Genomic DNA, 15,141 nt, shown 5'->3' with positions numbered 1-15,141 from the left:
TGTTGGTGTACGTGAGTTGTTTCTTTTGGTTTGTTTTTGGTCGTTTAACTCCTTAAAAAAAAAAAAAAAAAAAAAAGAAGCCAAGTAGCATATATTAGGCTCATGTGGCCCAGTTTTTGGCCATTTGTTGGCACAATCATTTAACTTTTGTTGGTCTTGTTTGATGACCCATGCTAATTTAAGGCCCATAATTGGCCTTATTTTCAGCCCATTGTTGGCCCTCATATTTGACCAATTTCTTGTATATTGTTGTTAAAGGCCCATCTTAATTCGGTCATTGTTGTTGGCCGCTACCATTTCCGACCACCATTGTCAGCTGCCATCAACTCTGTGCCACCTCCGTCGTCCACCACCAACTCCGACGATTTTCCGGCCACCATCACCTATGATAGAAAATGTTGAGTTTGCATCTGATTGTGTTTTTGTTTTGTAGGAAATGGAAATTCAAGTGATCAACTAAAAAAAAGTTTTTGAATAGATTTTTGGGTTCCGTTGGGTCATAAGAATATTATTTGTTTGGTTACAAAAAAGGGGAATGAAAATATATTGGTTTGGATATGTGGGCTTGGCTTCTGATCGGCTTTAATTGGCCGGCTTTCTTTTCCCATCTGAAATTGGAGTGTTTTTCTGTTAGGGGAACGCATGTGGGTGTGGAAGAGACGAGTTACCTAGAGAATGTGAGGATAATTGAATGAAGAGTACTCAGAAAATTCAATTAAATAAAATCTCCAAGCTCACACAGAGCTTGGTAGTGTGACAGTGTCACGGTGATGTTGCTGAATGCTGGCAGATGCATGGATGTTTCGTTTGTTGTTTTTGGTGGAGTTGGGTTTTAATTAAAATGAATAATTTTTTTTTTTTTTTTTTTAAGCTGATATGGGGTCTATTCAAATTATCCAAGATGTGCTTGCTGAGTTTGAAGTTTTATTCGGTCTCAAAGCTAACCCTGCCAAAAGTGCTTTCTTTGGTGCTGAAATTCATAGAGATGATAAGCTAGCTTTCTTAGAGGTCCTGCAGATGCCTGAGGGGTCTTTGCCGGTTCGGTATTTGGGAGTTCCTCTAATTACTAAAAGTCTAAAAGACTATCGGCTGTGGACTGTGATGCTTTGGTGGCTAAGATTGCGGGCTGTATCGATTCTTGGTTGGTGCGGCATCTGTCTTTTGCAGGGAGACTTCAGCTCATCTCTTCCATCCTCTTTAGCCTTCAAGTTTTTTGGGCTAGATTGTTCATTCTCCCAAAGAAAGTGATCCGACTTATTGAACAAAAAATTAACAGATTTTTGTGTTGTGGGAAGGATACTAATGCTAAAGCTAAGGTTGCTTGGGACAAAGTCTGTTTTCCAAAGTCTGAGGGAGGTCTTGGACTTAGCAAACTTGATGTTTGGAATTGTACTGCCATGCTTAACCATATATGGAACCTGTTTTCTCAAGCCGGTTCTTTATGGGTTGCATGGGTCAAGCAAAATTGGTTGAAGGGGAGGAGTTTCTGGCATATTCCTCTACCTAAGGCTTGTTCTTGGAGTTGGAAAAGGATTCTCAAGCTCCGGGATGTAGCTAAGGAGTTTCTAAGCTTTAAAGTTGGGAAAGGTCATAAAATATCTCTTTGGTTTGATGCTTGGCACCGGGCTGGTAGGCTTGTTGATACCTACGGATTTCGGATAGTTTATGATTTTGGGATTGGTATTGATGCTAAACTATCTGCCGTTCTGCAGAATGGTAATTGGATTTGGCCCCCCTGCTCGCTCGGAAGTATTGGTGAATATTCAGAGCCAACTTTCGGGTATTGCCATTGGTACTGAGGATGTCCCTGTGTGGAAATCTAGAAGGGGAATTTACTCTTGTTCGGAGACTTGGAATTCTCTTAGGACTAAAGTCCTTGAGGTCCCTTGGTGGCAGGTTGTGTGGTTTCCGTTGGCTATTCCTCGACATGCTTTCATGTTATGGCTTGTTTGTAGGAATGCTCTTACCACTAAAGAACGTATGTGTGAATGGGGATTTGCTGGAAATTCTTTATGTTGGTTCTGTTTTGGGTGCCAGGAATCAATTGATCATTTGTTCTTTCAATGTAGTTTCTGTAGACGAGTTTGGCGTCATTTGATGGCTGCTTGTTGTATTTCTAACCCTTGTGTGCACTGGGATGATGTTTTGGTCTGGAGCTGCAATTTGAGGGGTAAAAGTCTGCAGAATATTCTCTGCAAGCTATGTTTGGCAGCAGCTATATACCATCTATGGAGGCTGAGAAATGACTTTTGTTATGGTATACTCATTTGACTGAAGAAGCTCTTGTTGCTCGGATTAAAGGTGAGGTTAGAGCTCGAGTTCTGTCTAGTAGGAAGATGAAGAACATCTCGGGTAGCATTGCACAGCAGTGACGTTTGTGAAACTGCTGTTGTATTGTTTTCTGGTTTAGTTGTTCTGTTTGATGGCTATGCTGTAATTTGTTTTGGTTGATAGGTTGCTGTATAGAGAGTTTATTCTCTTGGCTGGTTGTTGTATCCAATGTTTACTGAAGTGATGTTTTCTATTGAGTTTGGTTTATAAAGCATTGATTCATCCAAAATAAAAAAAATAAAAAATTTTAAAATAATTATTTTCATAAAATAAAATAAAAAAATTTTAATAATCAATTGGACGAAGGTTTTGAAAAGATGTTAATTAAACTAGAAAAAGTGAATTTTCGTTATCCATTTTGCATAGAAATATATATATATCTCATCCATTTACATCCACTTTCACCTGTTTTCCACATCCAACCTTCACTGGCACAAAGTCGTAAAAATGTGAAACTTCTCTTCCCTCAATGCCCTGCTTTCTGTTCTCCTTAATTCCCAGGTTTAAAATCGAATGATTACCTTTTAATTTGTGTAAATATGATTAATATCGTACGTAATGTAACTTGTTATCTGAAGTGGGCTGATCTCCTTTCGTTTACTCAGTCATTATAATTAGAATAGGAGCCTCATTTTGCATAGTGAAAATCATTTTCTAAACAAATGGAAAGTATGATGGCTGAAGCGAAAACAACAATGATAGTGATAACCTTACATATCCAAGTGCTCGGTAAATGGTTCTACTGTACGTTAGTGGGATTAATTAAGGAGCCCTTAGCTTGTCAAGTATGATAGTAGCACTTAATTAGTGTAGATAATCAAACCCATAGACCTGTTAATATGATGGCAGGGTTAGGTATATCTTGATCCGAGAAATTCTACACATACTTTCAAGCGTTTACTATTTAACGTACGTAGCAGTGAAAATCACTATTAAATATTACATGTAATTTTATTAAATAGTAATTTTTACTGTCATATCAAGGAGTAAACACACGCACTTAAGAATAATTAAACACTTATAAATTATGTGTAGCATATTTTTTAATCCACAAGCAAGCTAGCATAGCATAGCAACTTCTTCACGTTTTCAAAAATAAAAATAAAAATAAAATAAAGAGTTCCCAACTCTACAGCAAGCTTTCGTCACGGTGGCTTCGACACAGAATCGTTTTTAAATCAATCAATCAATTAAGATCAGTAACGACTATAGTAGGTTTCGTATGGAATACCGATTCACCTTCACCATCCGAAGCGTCAACCCGCATCATGCTAAGCTTAAGCTGAGACTCAGATATATTGATTGATAAATTGATAATTATTGGGGCAATGAAGTCCATGGTGAATATTCTTTTGGTATAAAATTCTGTCACGTCATATTAATTTAAAATTTAAAATTTTAGGATTTTATTTCAGTCATGTTATACCAACCTTTATTTTTTAAATATATATTCAAGTTGAAATTTAATACTTATATATTCATGTTTAAGCTGGTTTGATTTGGCATAAAATATTTTATGTAATTTTTTTAATTTTTTTTTTAGTATATTAAACTACAAAAAAAAAAGAAGGAAATTAAACAGTCCAGAAATGCAGAAAAATTGCCTGGATTCAATTCCAGACAATTTTTTCTGGACGGTTTAAAACTGTCTAGAATATAATGTTGCTAAATGAATTTATGGACGGTTGGGCAAAACCGTTTGGAAGTCCAGACGGTTTGGGCAAAACCGTCCAGACTTATTTATTTATTTTTTTCCTGTTTCAATTATTTTTTATATTAACTAGTTTTTTGATATTAAAACTGATTAATATGGTCTAATACCTTTCAAACAAAAAAACATATGATCTAAACGTTTCATATGCCGGCCGACGACAAAGAAGGAGAGAGGAAGAGAGATCCGGACGGCGACGGAGAAAGAGAGATTTGTCACCCATGCGCACCGGTTGACGACAAAGAAAGAGAGAACTGACCGGAATACTTGGTATTCCGGCCAAATCTCTCTCTGTATCCGGCCAGAGAGAGAGGCCAAGCATGGGTTTCGGCCGGATCCGGCCGAAAACCTAGACGATCTCGCCAGATCCGGCTGGAAACCCACGCACACCAGCGTGGGTTTAATAGATTCAGCACTGATCCTGCCATTCCATCTAGACCCCGTCGCCCGTGTGAATCAATGAACCCAAAAAGGAAAGACCCTTTTGATCCAAAACAAAGAAAAAAGTCACTGAATAGCAAAGCCTCAAGGTTGTCGTTCGGCCGACTGGGGTTCACATTTGCGATGTGGGGTTTAGAGGGGTTGTACGCCTTCTTTCCTTGGTGAATATGTGTGGGGTTCAGAGGGACTGGGTTCACATTTTGCTCTTCTTTCTTCTCAATCCGCGTCATTTTCTTTAGGCGTTTAAGCCATTGATATTGTTTCAATCTACGGCTGAGGGTGTCGTAGGTGGGGAACCAAATTCATTAATAAGACCAAAATTATAGTAGGTGGGGAACCAAATTCAACAATGACTACATAGAACAACCAATCCAATAAAATTTAGTCTCTAAGTTTTAACGTGATTTTAATTTAGTTCTTAAGTTTCTAATTTCAATAATTAAATTCTTAGGTTTTACCTCAATTTTAAATAAGTTCTTACGTCAGCCTATCGTCTAATTAATTAACGGCATGCCCCGTTAAATAGTACTCATTGTTGCAACCGATCTCCATCGGCTGTCAACTCCAAAAGGGTTGATAATGGAATTGGGCCGTAGCGAGCTTGCAACTTTAGCGATACTCAAACACATTTTTTGTTTTTTTCTAAAGAGCCTGTGATTTTTCTTTTTCCTCTGATTGGGAGCCCATATGTATAATGATTGGGGGGGGGGGGGCAGGGTTTTGGGGCTGTCCTAAAGACTCACTTATACTTAGACTTGGATGAAAGTGTTTCCTCTCACATTTGGTATGAAAGTTTGCTTCTTGTATTTATAATTAGAGCAATGCTAGAAATTATCTTTTTATCCTCTCAAAGTTGCTGAGGCTTTTAAAATTACCATTGAATCAAAATCCAATAATGATTCATCCGAAATCCAATGATAATTTTAATAGCCACATCAATTTGAGAGGATAAAAAGATGGTCTATAACATTACTCTTATAATCAATGATGTACAAGAATACAAGATAGCTAGATTACAACTCTTTCAAATATATCATGATAAGGTTACAACTCTTGTTAGTTGTTATGTTGAGTCTGAAGACCACCCTTATCAGTTTAGTTTGTTTGTCTCCTTATCTGATGTGGTTTGAATTTGAGATGCCCCCACAAGATCAGTGCAAACTCAATGTTTTGTAGGATAACCAAATAAGTAATACTTCATACTACACTATCATCTCATTCTCATTTTATTGGGCTGATGTGATAGTGTCAATTAGTAAAATAAAGGTCAAGAGTATAAAGTTCATTGTTTTGTATCTCATTCACATTCTATTGGGCTGATGTGATACTACATGTCTTCTCATTCACATTCTATTGAGTTTTACTGATTGATACCACCAGACCCACAACGGGGTTTGGTGGTGACCCAGTTGTGGGTCAGCCGTGACCCACACTGGGTCACAAAGTGACTCATGCAGTGTCACAAGGTTACCCAGTTGTGGGTCACCAGACACACGATTGGGTCTGGTGGTGACCCGAGCTGGGTCACGGCATGACCCAGCTGTGGGCCTCAATTTCTTTCTTTCTTTCTTTTTTTATTCAAAAAAAAAAAATTTGAAATTAAGATTAAATTGAGAATTTTATAAAAGTTTTCAGGGGCATAAATGTTATTTCATCCATTTTGCCATATGATTTAACACCAAACTCTAAAAGAGATGAGACATTGCAACAAATTTAAAAATTGAGGGGTGAAATTGAGAGTTTTTGAACTTCAATGAGGTAATTTCAAGTCGATTGGAAGTTTAGAGGGGAGGGGTTTGCGAAAATTTCCCTTACTATTATTATTATTATTTTTTTAACAATGGTTGATCCAAGGGTTAATGTGTACTGTCACATTAACCCAGTGAGATAGGAATAAGATAGAGGTGTAGTATATAACATTACTTTAACTAATTATGTATCATTAAAAATAGGAGGTCCCCACAATGATATGTATTATGGATATATAGTTGTCTACCAAAAAAAAAAGAAGAAAAAGCTAATTGTTCATATTTTGTAAACTCCTTAATTACATACATATATATATATATATATATATATATATATAGTTAATTATCAGAAGTGGGCTTTCTCCTTTCTTTTATTCTATCCTTGTATTTAGAACACTAGCTAGCAGTCTCTTTTTCCATAGTGGACATCATTTTCATAAGAAATGGAAAGGAAAACGTCACATGTATAATTCAAGCGAAAACAACTATATATTGTAGTGATCATAACATTATCTAAGTATTTGCCCGATCAATGGTTCTAGCTAGCTACGGTAAGTTGCTGGTGTTAAAGAGCCCTAGTACTATATATCGATCTCTTTATGCTCGTGAAGTAATAATAGCGCAGTAGTACGGCTGCTATTATGACTAAGCAATATTGGCCGGCCCAATGGCTCCACTAATATTAAGGTGGTGCGCGCTATCTTCACTCCTTTAAAACCTGTCCTGATCAGCTTTTCTTGGTTAATTCACCAAATTTAATATTGTACTAGACCGAATCAAAATCTCAGTTCATGGGGGACCAGCTGAGAATGCCGATTTCAGTGTTCCATTTGTTTCAGCTAGACGAAAAAAGTCTGTTAAGAAAGAGAAAGGCAGAGAGAATGACGAAGCACCATTAGGATATCATGACGATGACTATGATGATATATATATATATATAGCAATAATAATAGAAAATGAAATCTATATTTCTACCTGACCCAGGACAAAGTAAATAAAGAGATCTAGTCACATGCACTAATCTTACACAAAGAATGATATTGGCGTCTTGGCAATAAGAATAGAAAGGGATCGGAGTCTCACTTCGATACAAAAAAGAGAAAGATATCATAAGAAAATTAAACAAATCACTCTTATTATTGATAAGACTAATTCTATTTAGTATATTTTTGTACAATTGTCTTACATCTGGATGATGTGGCAGTAAAAATTAGCTATTGGATTAGCATTTTTTTCTTTTTTACCGATTTAAAAAAGATTAATTTTTACTGTCACGTCACTCGATTATATGACAGTTGTACCAAAGTATAGTAAATAGCATTAGCGATTGAAAAACAATAACATATTTTTATAAAAAAGAGCCATTTTCGACAACTATTATACTCCTACAAAAAGTAAAATGGACATAACATTAGCTAGGATGATGAATGCTATAAACCACAAACATTTTTATTCTATAATATTGATGTGACAGTTCTAACCAATTAATATATATATATATATATATATATAACAAAGATGTATCTAAGTTAGGGTCGGTTGAGACTATCGCATCAGCACTGTGCAATAATTATAAGATAAAAATATAGTTTTTATAGTTCACATCAAATAAAAGAGTTTTTATAAATAGACCCAGAATTGTAGTGGAAAGTCACAGAAGAGTACTGGGACTCATTGCAGTGTACATATATATATATATATATATATATATATGGGAGTGAACAAGATGGGTTTGATGCTTGCTTTCCTTGGGTTTTTGTTTTTCGATGGGCTGCTGCTTTGCTCGGCTTACAGTGTCCACCATTATAGCTTTATTGTAAGTGTCCACAACGATGTTCATGTTATATGCTTGTTACTTAGACGTTCATGCAAGATGTTCAAATTTGGGTATACTTGTTTGTGTGTGTGGGGCGGTGTTTTAGATAATATATTATCATTGTTCGTTTTGCATGATTGCAGCTGAGGGAGATGAATTTTACAAGGCTGTGTACCAGAAAGAGCATGTTTACTGTAAATCACCAATGGCCTGGCCCAACCATTTATGCTCGCAAAGGCGATACGGCATTTATCAATGTTCACAACCAAGGAGATTATGGTGTTACTATTCACTGGTAATGACTCTCTCTCTGGAGTAACTTTTTTGGGGCGTTACCGGGGAAATAATTTTGCTTTTTCCTCAAGTTTATTCATCTGGGGAACGAAAGAGCTCGTTTTATTGTAAATTTTACATAGTTCAAGTTTTCCCATCATACGTAACTGCATCGAAGATAGGATAACTATTTAGAGAAATGCTACAGCCTTTTCTAAGATTGTTCTATTTATACTTTGAATGAATTGTAAACCGATCGAGTCTTGTATTATTAATCAAACTCTGATAAGTGTAATTAATCTATTTATATCAATGCAATACACACGGTTAGGCTAATTAAGTTAGCCGACCATCTTCTCATACATTCTTTCAATTGGATGATACTCCAAATCAGTCTGAATTTGATACTATAATTTTTATTTTTTTTTTTACATGTCCACATAAGAAGAGAGAATAGGGATTTTGAACAAGTGACATCCGCTTCATGAGACGTGGTCTCCAGCTGATTGAGCTACCACTTAGAGATTAGTCTAAATTTGATACTAAGGAATGTAATTTGTCCTAAACTATATTAATGATCAACTATTTTGACATTTGTGCCCTTATTAGCACGTACACTACATGATATCCCAAGTGAAAACTAAAGAATAGTTTGGTCATGACAGGCACGGAGTGAAGGAACCAAGAAATCCATGGTCTGATGGTCCTGAGAACATCACACAGTGCCCCATTAAACCAGGAAAAAGCTTCACATACGAGGTTATATTTTCCGACGAAGAAGGAACTCTTTGGTGGCATGCCCATAGTGACTGGTCACGTGCCACAATCCATGGCGCCATTGTCGTCTTGCCGGCACTCGGAACTACTTATCCATTTCCCATGCCCTATGCCGAGCGAGTTCTTATACTTGGTATAATTTAATTAACTAACAGCTAGTTATTACCACAAAATAATTGTACTGAAAATTCCCATATTAATTTCCTTCAGAAAAATGATGTGTTAATTATGCATATAATAATTCTTCATTTTTACTGTGCTGCAGCGGAATGGTTCAATGGAGATGTCAAGAAATTAATCGACCTGGCCATGGAAACCGGTGCTGCTCCAACCCCATCAGATGCATATGCCATCAATGGCCAACCAGGATTTCCAAATAATTGCTCCAATGGTAAGAATTAAATGGTTTCCTCGTCGTTAATTGCCCGAGTATATGAGTACGTAACGTGAATCCTTAAATACCAAAAGACAACTTGGATATTGGTCATCTAATCTTATCATATATTGACGTACGTTGCAGAAACAAGTTATCGTTTATTAGTCCAACCCGGCAAGACATATTTTCTTCGTTTAGTAAATGCTGTAATGAATGAAGAAATGTTCTTCGGAATCGCAAAACACAAGCTCACAGTTGTAGCACAAGATGGCGCATACATAAAGCCCATAACCACGAGTTACATCATGATAACCCCAGGACAAACGATGGACATCTTGCTTACAGCAAACCAGGCAGCCAGTTACTACTACATAGCTGCTACTCCTTTCTTTGACTCCGCAACTCCATTCAACAGTGCAAACACTTCAGCCATTCTTGAGTACACAGGCATTTATACTCCTCCAATCTCTCCTCCCTATCCTAACCTTCCTAATGTCACCGATAAGGACGCTGCAGACAACTTTACAACTCGCATTAGGTCCTTAGCAAGTCGTGAGCACCCCATTCATGTCCCAAAAAAAATCACCAAACAAATTATCATTACAGTTTCTGTAAACCTGATACTTTGCGCTAATGCATCATGTGGGGGTCCAGGTGGTAACAGGCTTGCTGCAAGCTTGAACAACATAAGTTTTGACACCCCATCCATAGATATACTTCAAGCATATTACAGGTACTGCGTCACACCCACACGCGCGGTTTTTATTTGTTTATTGTCTCTCTGTTTTCCTGATCCCTTCCCAGTTTCGTTTAATTGGATTTTTATTAAGAAGGATTAAAGTACAAGGGTGGAAAGATGATGTATTAATGCTAATTATCTTTAAAATAACATCCACTATTATTTACATGTACATAGAGCGTTTTAATTTACCCGCTGTGATTAGGGTACATCATATATTTACATCAGCAATCGTTTCTTTTTCTTTTTCTTTTTCTTTTTTTAAAATAAAACTCAAGCTTACCGTAAAAACCTAATTTTAAATCCTTTATGCAGGAACTTGTCGGGCGTTTTTGACAGAGATTTCCCCAGTAAGCCCCCCATTGTTTTTGACTTCACAGGAGATGTGGGTAATAACATATTATACCCAAGCGTAGGAACAAAGGCAAAGTTAATAAAGTATGGGGAAGCAGTGGAAATAGTGTTCCAAGGGACTAATATTGGGAATGCGGAGAACCATCCAATGCATCTTCATGGTTTTAGCTTCTACTTGGTTGGGATGGGTTACGGTAATTTCGACAACGTGACTTCCCCAAGAACTTTCAATTTGAAAGATCCACCAGAAGTTAACACCATCGGAGTTCCTAAGAGTGGATGGGCTGTAATTAGATTCGTCGCCGATAATCCTGGTACGAATCTCTCTCTCTCTCTCTCTCTCTGTGTGTCTGACATGATGGCGATGCTTTTCAGGGGTTTGGTTTATGCACTGCCATTTGGAACGGCATGCGAGTTGGGGTATGGACACTGTACTCATTGTGGAGAATGGGCCCACCAAGGAAACAAGCATTCGGCCACCCCCGCCTAATTTGCCTACTTGTTCTTAGTTTTGAAATGCTTGTGCATGCTTCAACCTTCAATGTCTACGAGATCAATGCATAGAACGTGTTTTAAATTGTCGTTTAGGATTCTTTTGACTTGTTAATTCCTTTTTCGTACGTTGTTTTTTTTTTTTTTTTTTTTGATAATGGATAATCTTCATCGATATCAAATAGGATGAGCTTTCTCATCAAGCACAAGTGAATGAATACGTTGAGGATACTCACCTATCCAGGTGAAGTCTAAAGACTGATTCACAGCCAATTTAGCCAGTGTATGTGCAACTTTATTACCCAACCGATTGACATGTTTGATATCCAACGGTTCTACCCTCTCAAGTAAAACCTTTGTGTCTTCAATCAAATGCCCATAATCACTCCAACACTGATTGGGATTATTCAAAGCCATCACAATAGACAAAGCATCACCCTCAATAATCATTTGCTGCCACTCTTGATTGACACAAAACTTGACAGTCTCCCACACTGCAAGAGCTTCGGCCATCATTGAGTCCATAAGAAACGGCACACACTTCGCATAGCATCCACCACATCCCCTCTATCATTGCGAACTACCACTCCAGTCCCCATCCTCCTCAATTCCAGACTAAGTGCCGCATCCCAATTGAGCTTCAAAGTGCCTACTGGAGGTTGAGACCAATTCGAGGAGAGCCGAGGGATACCCAACATACCTAAGACATGCCTCTCCGTTGCAGTGGTTTCAAGCTCCTGCCTCACCCCTTTCACTTTGTTCAAGACTTGGTCAAGAGATTCCCAGCCACGATCAAAGACAAAAGAGTTTCTACGAAGCCACATAAACCGCATAGTAATCAACACCTCTCCAAAAGACTTCACATCTAGTTTTTCGCTCAGCTCTCGGATGAAACCAAAACTATCATCTTCCTCTAATGTTAACTTTTGTATCTTTCTTGCACTCTCCTGCCACACAGCCACTAAGGAAGGGCAAGTCCACAAAAGATGGGAAGGAGTTTCGGGATGTATTAGGCAAAACGGACAAAAAGGATCCTCCACAACCTTTCTCCAAAGTAGGCTTACCTTGGTTGGAAGAATATCATTACACACCTTCCATACAAAGTTCTTCACCACTAGGGGTAAGGGCAAATTTCAAAGAAACTTCCAAAAACTGTGAATATCAAGTTTTCTAGAACACTCACCTTTGTCTACAAGCCGTCTTTCTAGCTCAAGATAGTATGCATTTCACACCGTAAAGACGCCGTGTTTTGTACCCCTCCAAATTAGCCTATCCTCTCGCTGCAAAGGACTAGGAATCAAACTACTAACCATTTCCACCTCCACGGGATCGAAATATTTACCAAGAACATTAGTCTTCCATCTACCTGTGAGTGGATCAATGAGCAAACAAACCTTGTCCTCATTATGCAAGCCATTAGGGAGAGAATGCACCATATAATCGGAAGAGTTGGGCAGCCACTCATCTCCCCATATTCGAATCTTCTCTCCATTCCCTACAAGCTGTATTAATCCATTCTCTATAACCAAGCGAGCCTTCAAAATACTGCGCCAAGCAAAAGATGGATTATAACCCAACGTTGCTGAGAGAAAAGATCCTCTTGGAAAGTACTTATCCTTCATAATTCTACCAACCAAGGAATTGGGGTCTTGGATTAACCTCCATCCATGTTTAGCAAAAAGAGAAAGATTAAAAACTTCCAAGTCTTTGTAGCCTAGACCCCCATCAAGCTTGGATTGCCCCAATCTCGACCATTTCATCCAATTTAAACCTTTTGAAGAGCTCGTCTTACCCCACATAAACCGGTTCATCACTTTTTCCAGATTCGTACCAAGGGTCTTCGGAAGCTTGAACACACTCATGGAGTAGGTTGGAATGGCCTGGATCACAGACTTGAGGAGCACCTCCTTCCCTGTCTGAGAGAGGAATCTTTCCTTCCACCCATCTATCTTCTTTCTAACCCGGTTAAGTATGCCTTCAAAAGTCCTCCTCTTCGATCTACCAACCAAAGCAGGTAATCCAAGATACTTCTCAAAAGAGCTTGTTGCCGAAATGCCACTAGGGACTCTCTGAACTCTCATGTGGTGTTTCGGCTATAGAAGATAGAGGTTTTAGAACAGTTTAATTTCTGACTTGAAGCTGCTTCATACTGGTTGAGGAGGTGAAGGATATTTCCCCATTCTCGTGAGGTAGACCGACAAAATAAGAGGCTATCATCAGCGAAGAAAAGATGACTGAGCTGATAGCCTCTAGGAGAAATCAGCACCCCAGTGAGACTCCCCTCCAAATTGTGTTTCAGCAACAAGGAACTTAAACCTTCAGTACATAGCAAAAATAGGTAGGGGATAAGGGATCCCCCTGCCTTAGGCCTCTCGAGGGATGAATTTGACCTTGGGGGACTCCGTTAAGCAGCACTTGGAAAAACACTGATTACACACAAAGCATGACAATCCGGATCCATTGATCAACAAACCCTAATTTCCTCATCACTGCTTCCAAATAGTCCCATTCCACCCTGTCGTAAGCTTTGCTCATGTCTAACTTTATCGCCATGTACCCTTTTTTTTCCCTTTATCCAAGTACTCATTGTATGCAAAGCCTCATATGCAACAAGAACATTGTCCATAATGAGTCTCCCCGGGACAAATGCACTCTGCTGAGGAGAAATAATGTCACCCAACACTTGCTTCAATCTGTTAGCTAAAACCTTAGCAACAATCTTGTAAAGGACATTACATAGGCTGATTGTCCGAAAGTCAGAAACACAAACAGCATTCTGTAACTTAGGGCTTAAAGCAATGTAGGTGAGATTAAGAGAAGAATAAAAAATACCCGAGTTGAGGAAATTCAGTACAGCTGTTCGGACTCCCGCCCCCACAGTTGCCTAGTGCTTTTGGTAGAAGCAAACTCCAAATTCGTCAGGCCCAGAGCCTTCAAGGGGTGCATTTGTGAAAGTGATATATCAATCTCCTCCTCCGAGTAGGCTTTTGTCAACATCTCATTCATGCCCTATGTGACTCTGGAAGGAACCAAATCCACCACCTCTACAAATCCCCTTGTACCTTCTGTAGTATACAAACCCTAAAAAAAGTGAGTGAATGCTGCCCCCACTAACTCCGGAGTTTTCTGGAGGTTCCCATTTGCATCCCGAATCTCAGAAATGAAATTTCTTATATTTCTTTGATTCGCCTAGGCATGATAAAATTTGGTGTTCCTATCACCTTTAATAAGCCAATTCCTCTTAGCTCTCTGCTTCCATTTGATGTCTTCCATCTCTAGGAATAGGTAAATTTCCCTCTGAGTTTGCTTGATATCCTCTTGATTAATAGAGCTCTCAAACCTCTGAAGATTTTCGAGCCGCCTGGTGAGGGACTGAACTTTCTAAGCCACATTCCCAAACTTTTGGGAACTCCAAGCAGACAAGGTTGCTTTACATTCCTCCAATTTCTTTTGAATCCCTATCAATGTAGAGTCAGCCACCTCCGCCCCTTCCCAAATAGACTGGATAAGAGGCTCACATTTGTTGTCTTCATTCCAAGGTTGTGTTGTGTTCTCCTTCTTCTTCTTTTTTGTCCCCTCCTTTCAAGGAAGGTGGGATTTGAAGGCTGGGAAGCTCACTTTTAGGCTCAAACGCACACTCAAATAGGCTCTAAATAATCCAACCACTAGCTATATCTCTATACTAATGTGTCATGGTATATATTATATGGATATAAATTTCTTACAAATCGGTTTTGTAGGAAATTTATTATAAACCAATTTCTAATAATGACATAGAAGAAACATATGTTTTTTTTTTTAATAATATATGTTTCTCATATGCTTTTTAAATAACTCAAATGACATATGTTGCTTTTAGACACTAATTTGTATGAATTTTCTGTAAACCGATTTGTAAAAAATTTCTATACCTTGTTGATATGTGCAGAAGTGTTAGAAAAATTGGACGTTGGTGTACGTGAATTGTTTTTCTTTTTGGTTTGTTTTGGTCGATTAACTCCTTAGAGAAAACAGAAGAATTTTTTTTTTTTTTAAAAAAAAAAAAAACCACCCTGAAAGAACATATCAGTTAACAAAAAAGAA

At 38.1% G+C, this 15,141-nt stretch overlaps 1 protein-coding gene across 1 annotated transcript; it reads left to right on the top strand.

Annotated features, from left to right (window-relative positions):
* Positions 1–7,942: 7,942 nt before the first annotated feature.
* On the top strand, positions 7,943–11,086 carry LOC133867099 (putative laccase-9). The gene is made up of 7 exons (XM_062303780.1): positions 7,943–8,047; positions 8,191–8,342; positions 8,986–9,230; positions 9,363–9,488; positions 9,618–10,206; positions 10,528–10,880; positions 10,942–11,086. The coding sequence occupies exons 1-7, from the start codon at positions 7,943–7,945 to the stop codon at positions 11,073–11,075; spliced, it is 1,704 nt and encodes a 567-aa protein (XP_062159764.1). The 3' UTR covers positions 11,076–11,086.
* Positions 11,087–15,141: the final 4,055 nt, after the last annotated feature.

Source organism: Alnus glutinosa, chromosome 4 (genome assembly GCF_958979055.1).
Source record: "Alnus glutinosa chromosome 4, dhAlnGlut1.1, whole genome shotgun sequence".
NCBI lineage: Eukaryota > Viridiplantae > Streptophyta > Magnoliopsida > Fagales > Betulaceae > Alnus > Alnus glutinosa.
Note: the sequence above shows the minus strand (reverse complement) of the source record. Positions and strands in the feature narration are given on the sequence as shown.

Coding starts and splice junctions, on each gene's coding strand:
- LOC133867099 (XM_062303780.1), top strand. CDS start 7,943: ATGGGAGTGAACAAGATGGGTTTGATGCTTGCTTTCCTTGGGTTTTTG. Junction 8,048..8,190: donor TCCACCATTATAGCTTTATT/GTAAGTGTCCAC, acceptor GCATGATTGCAG/CTGAGGGAGATGAATTTTAC. Junction 9,489..9,617: donor TCCAAATAATTGCTCCAATG/GTAAGAATTAAA, acceptor CGTACGTTGCAG/AAACAAGTTATCGTTTATTA.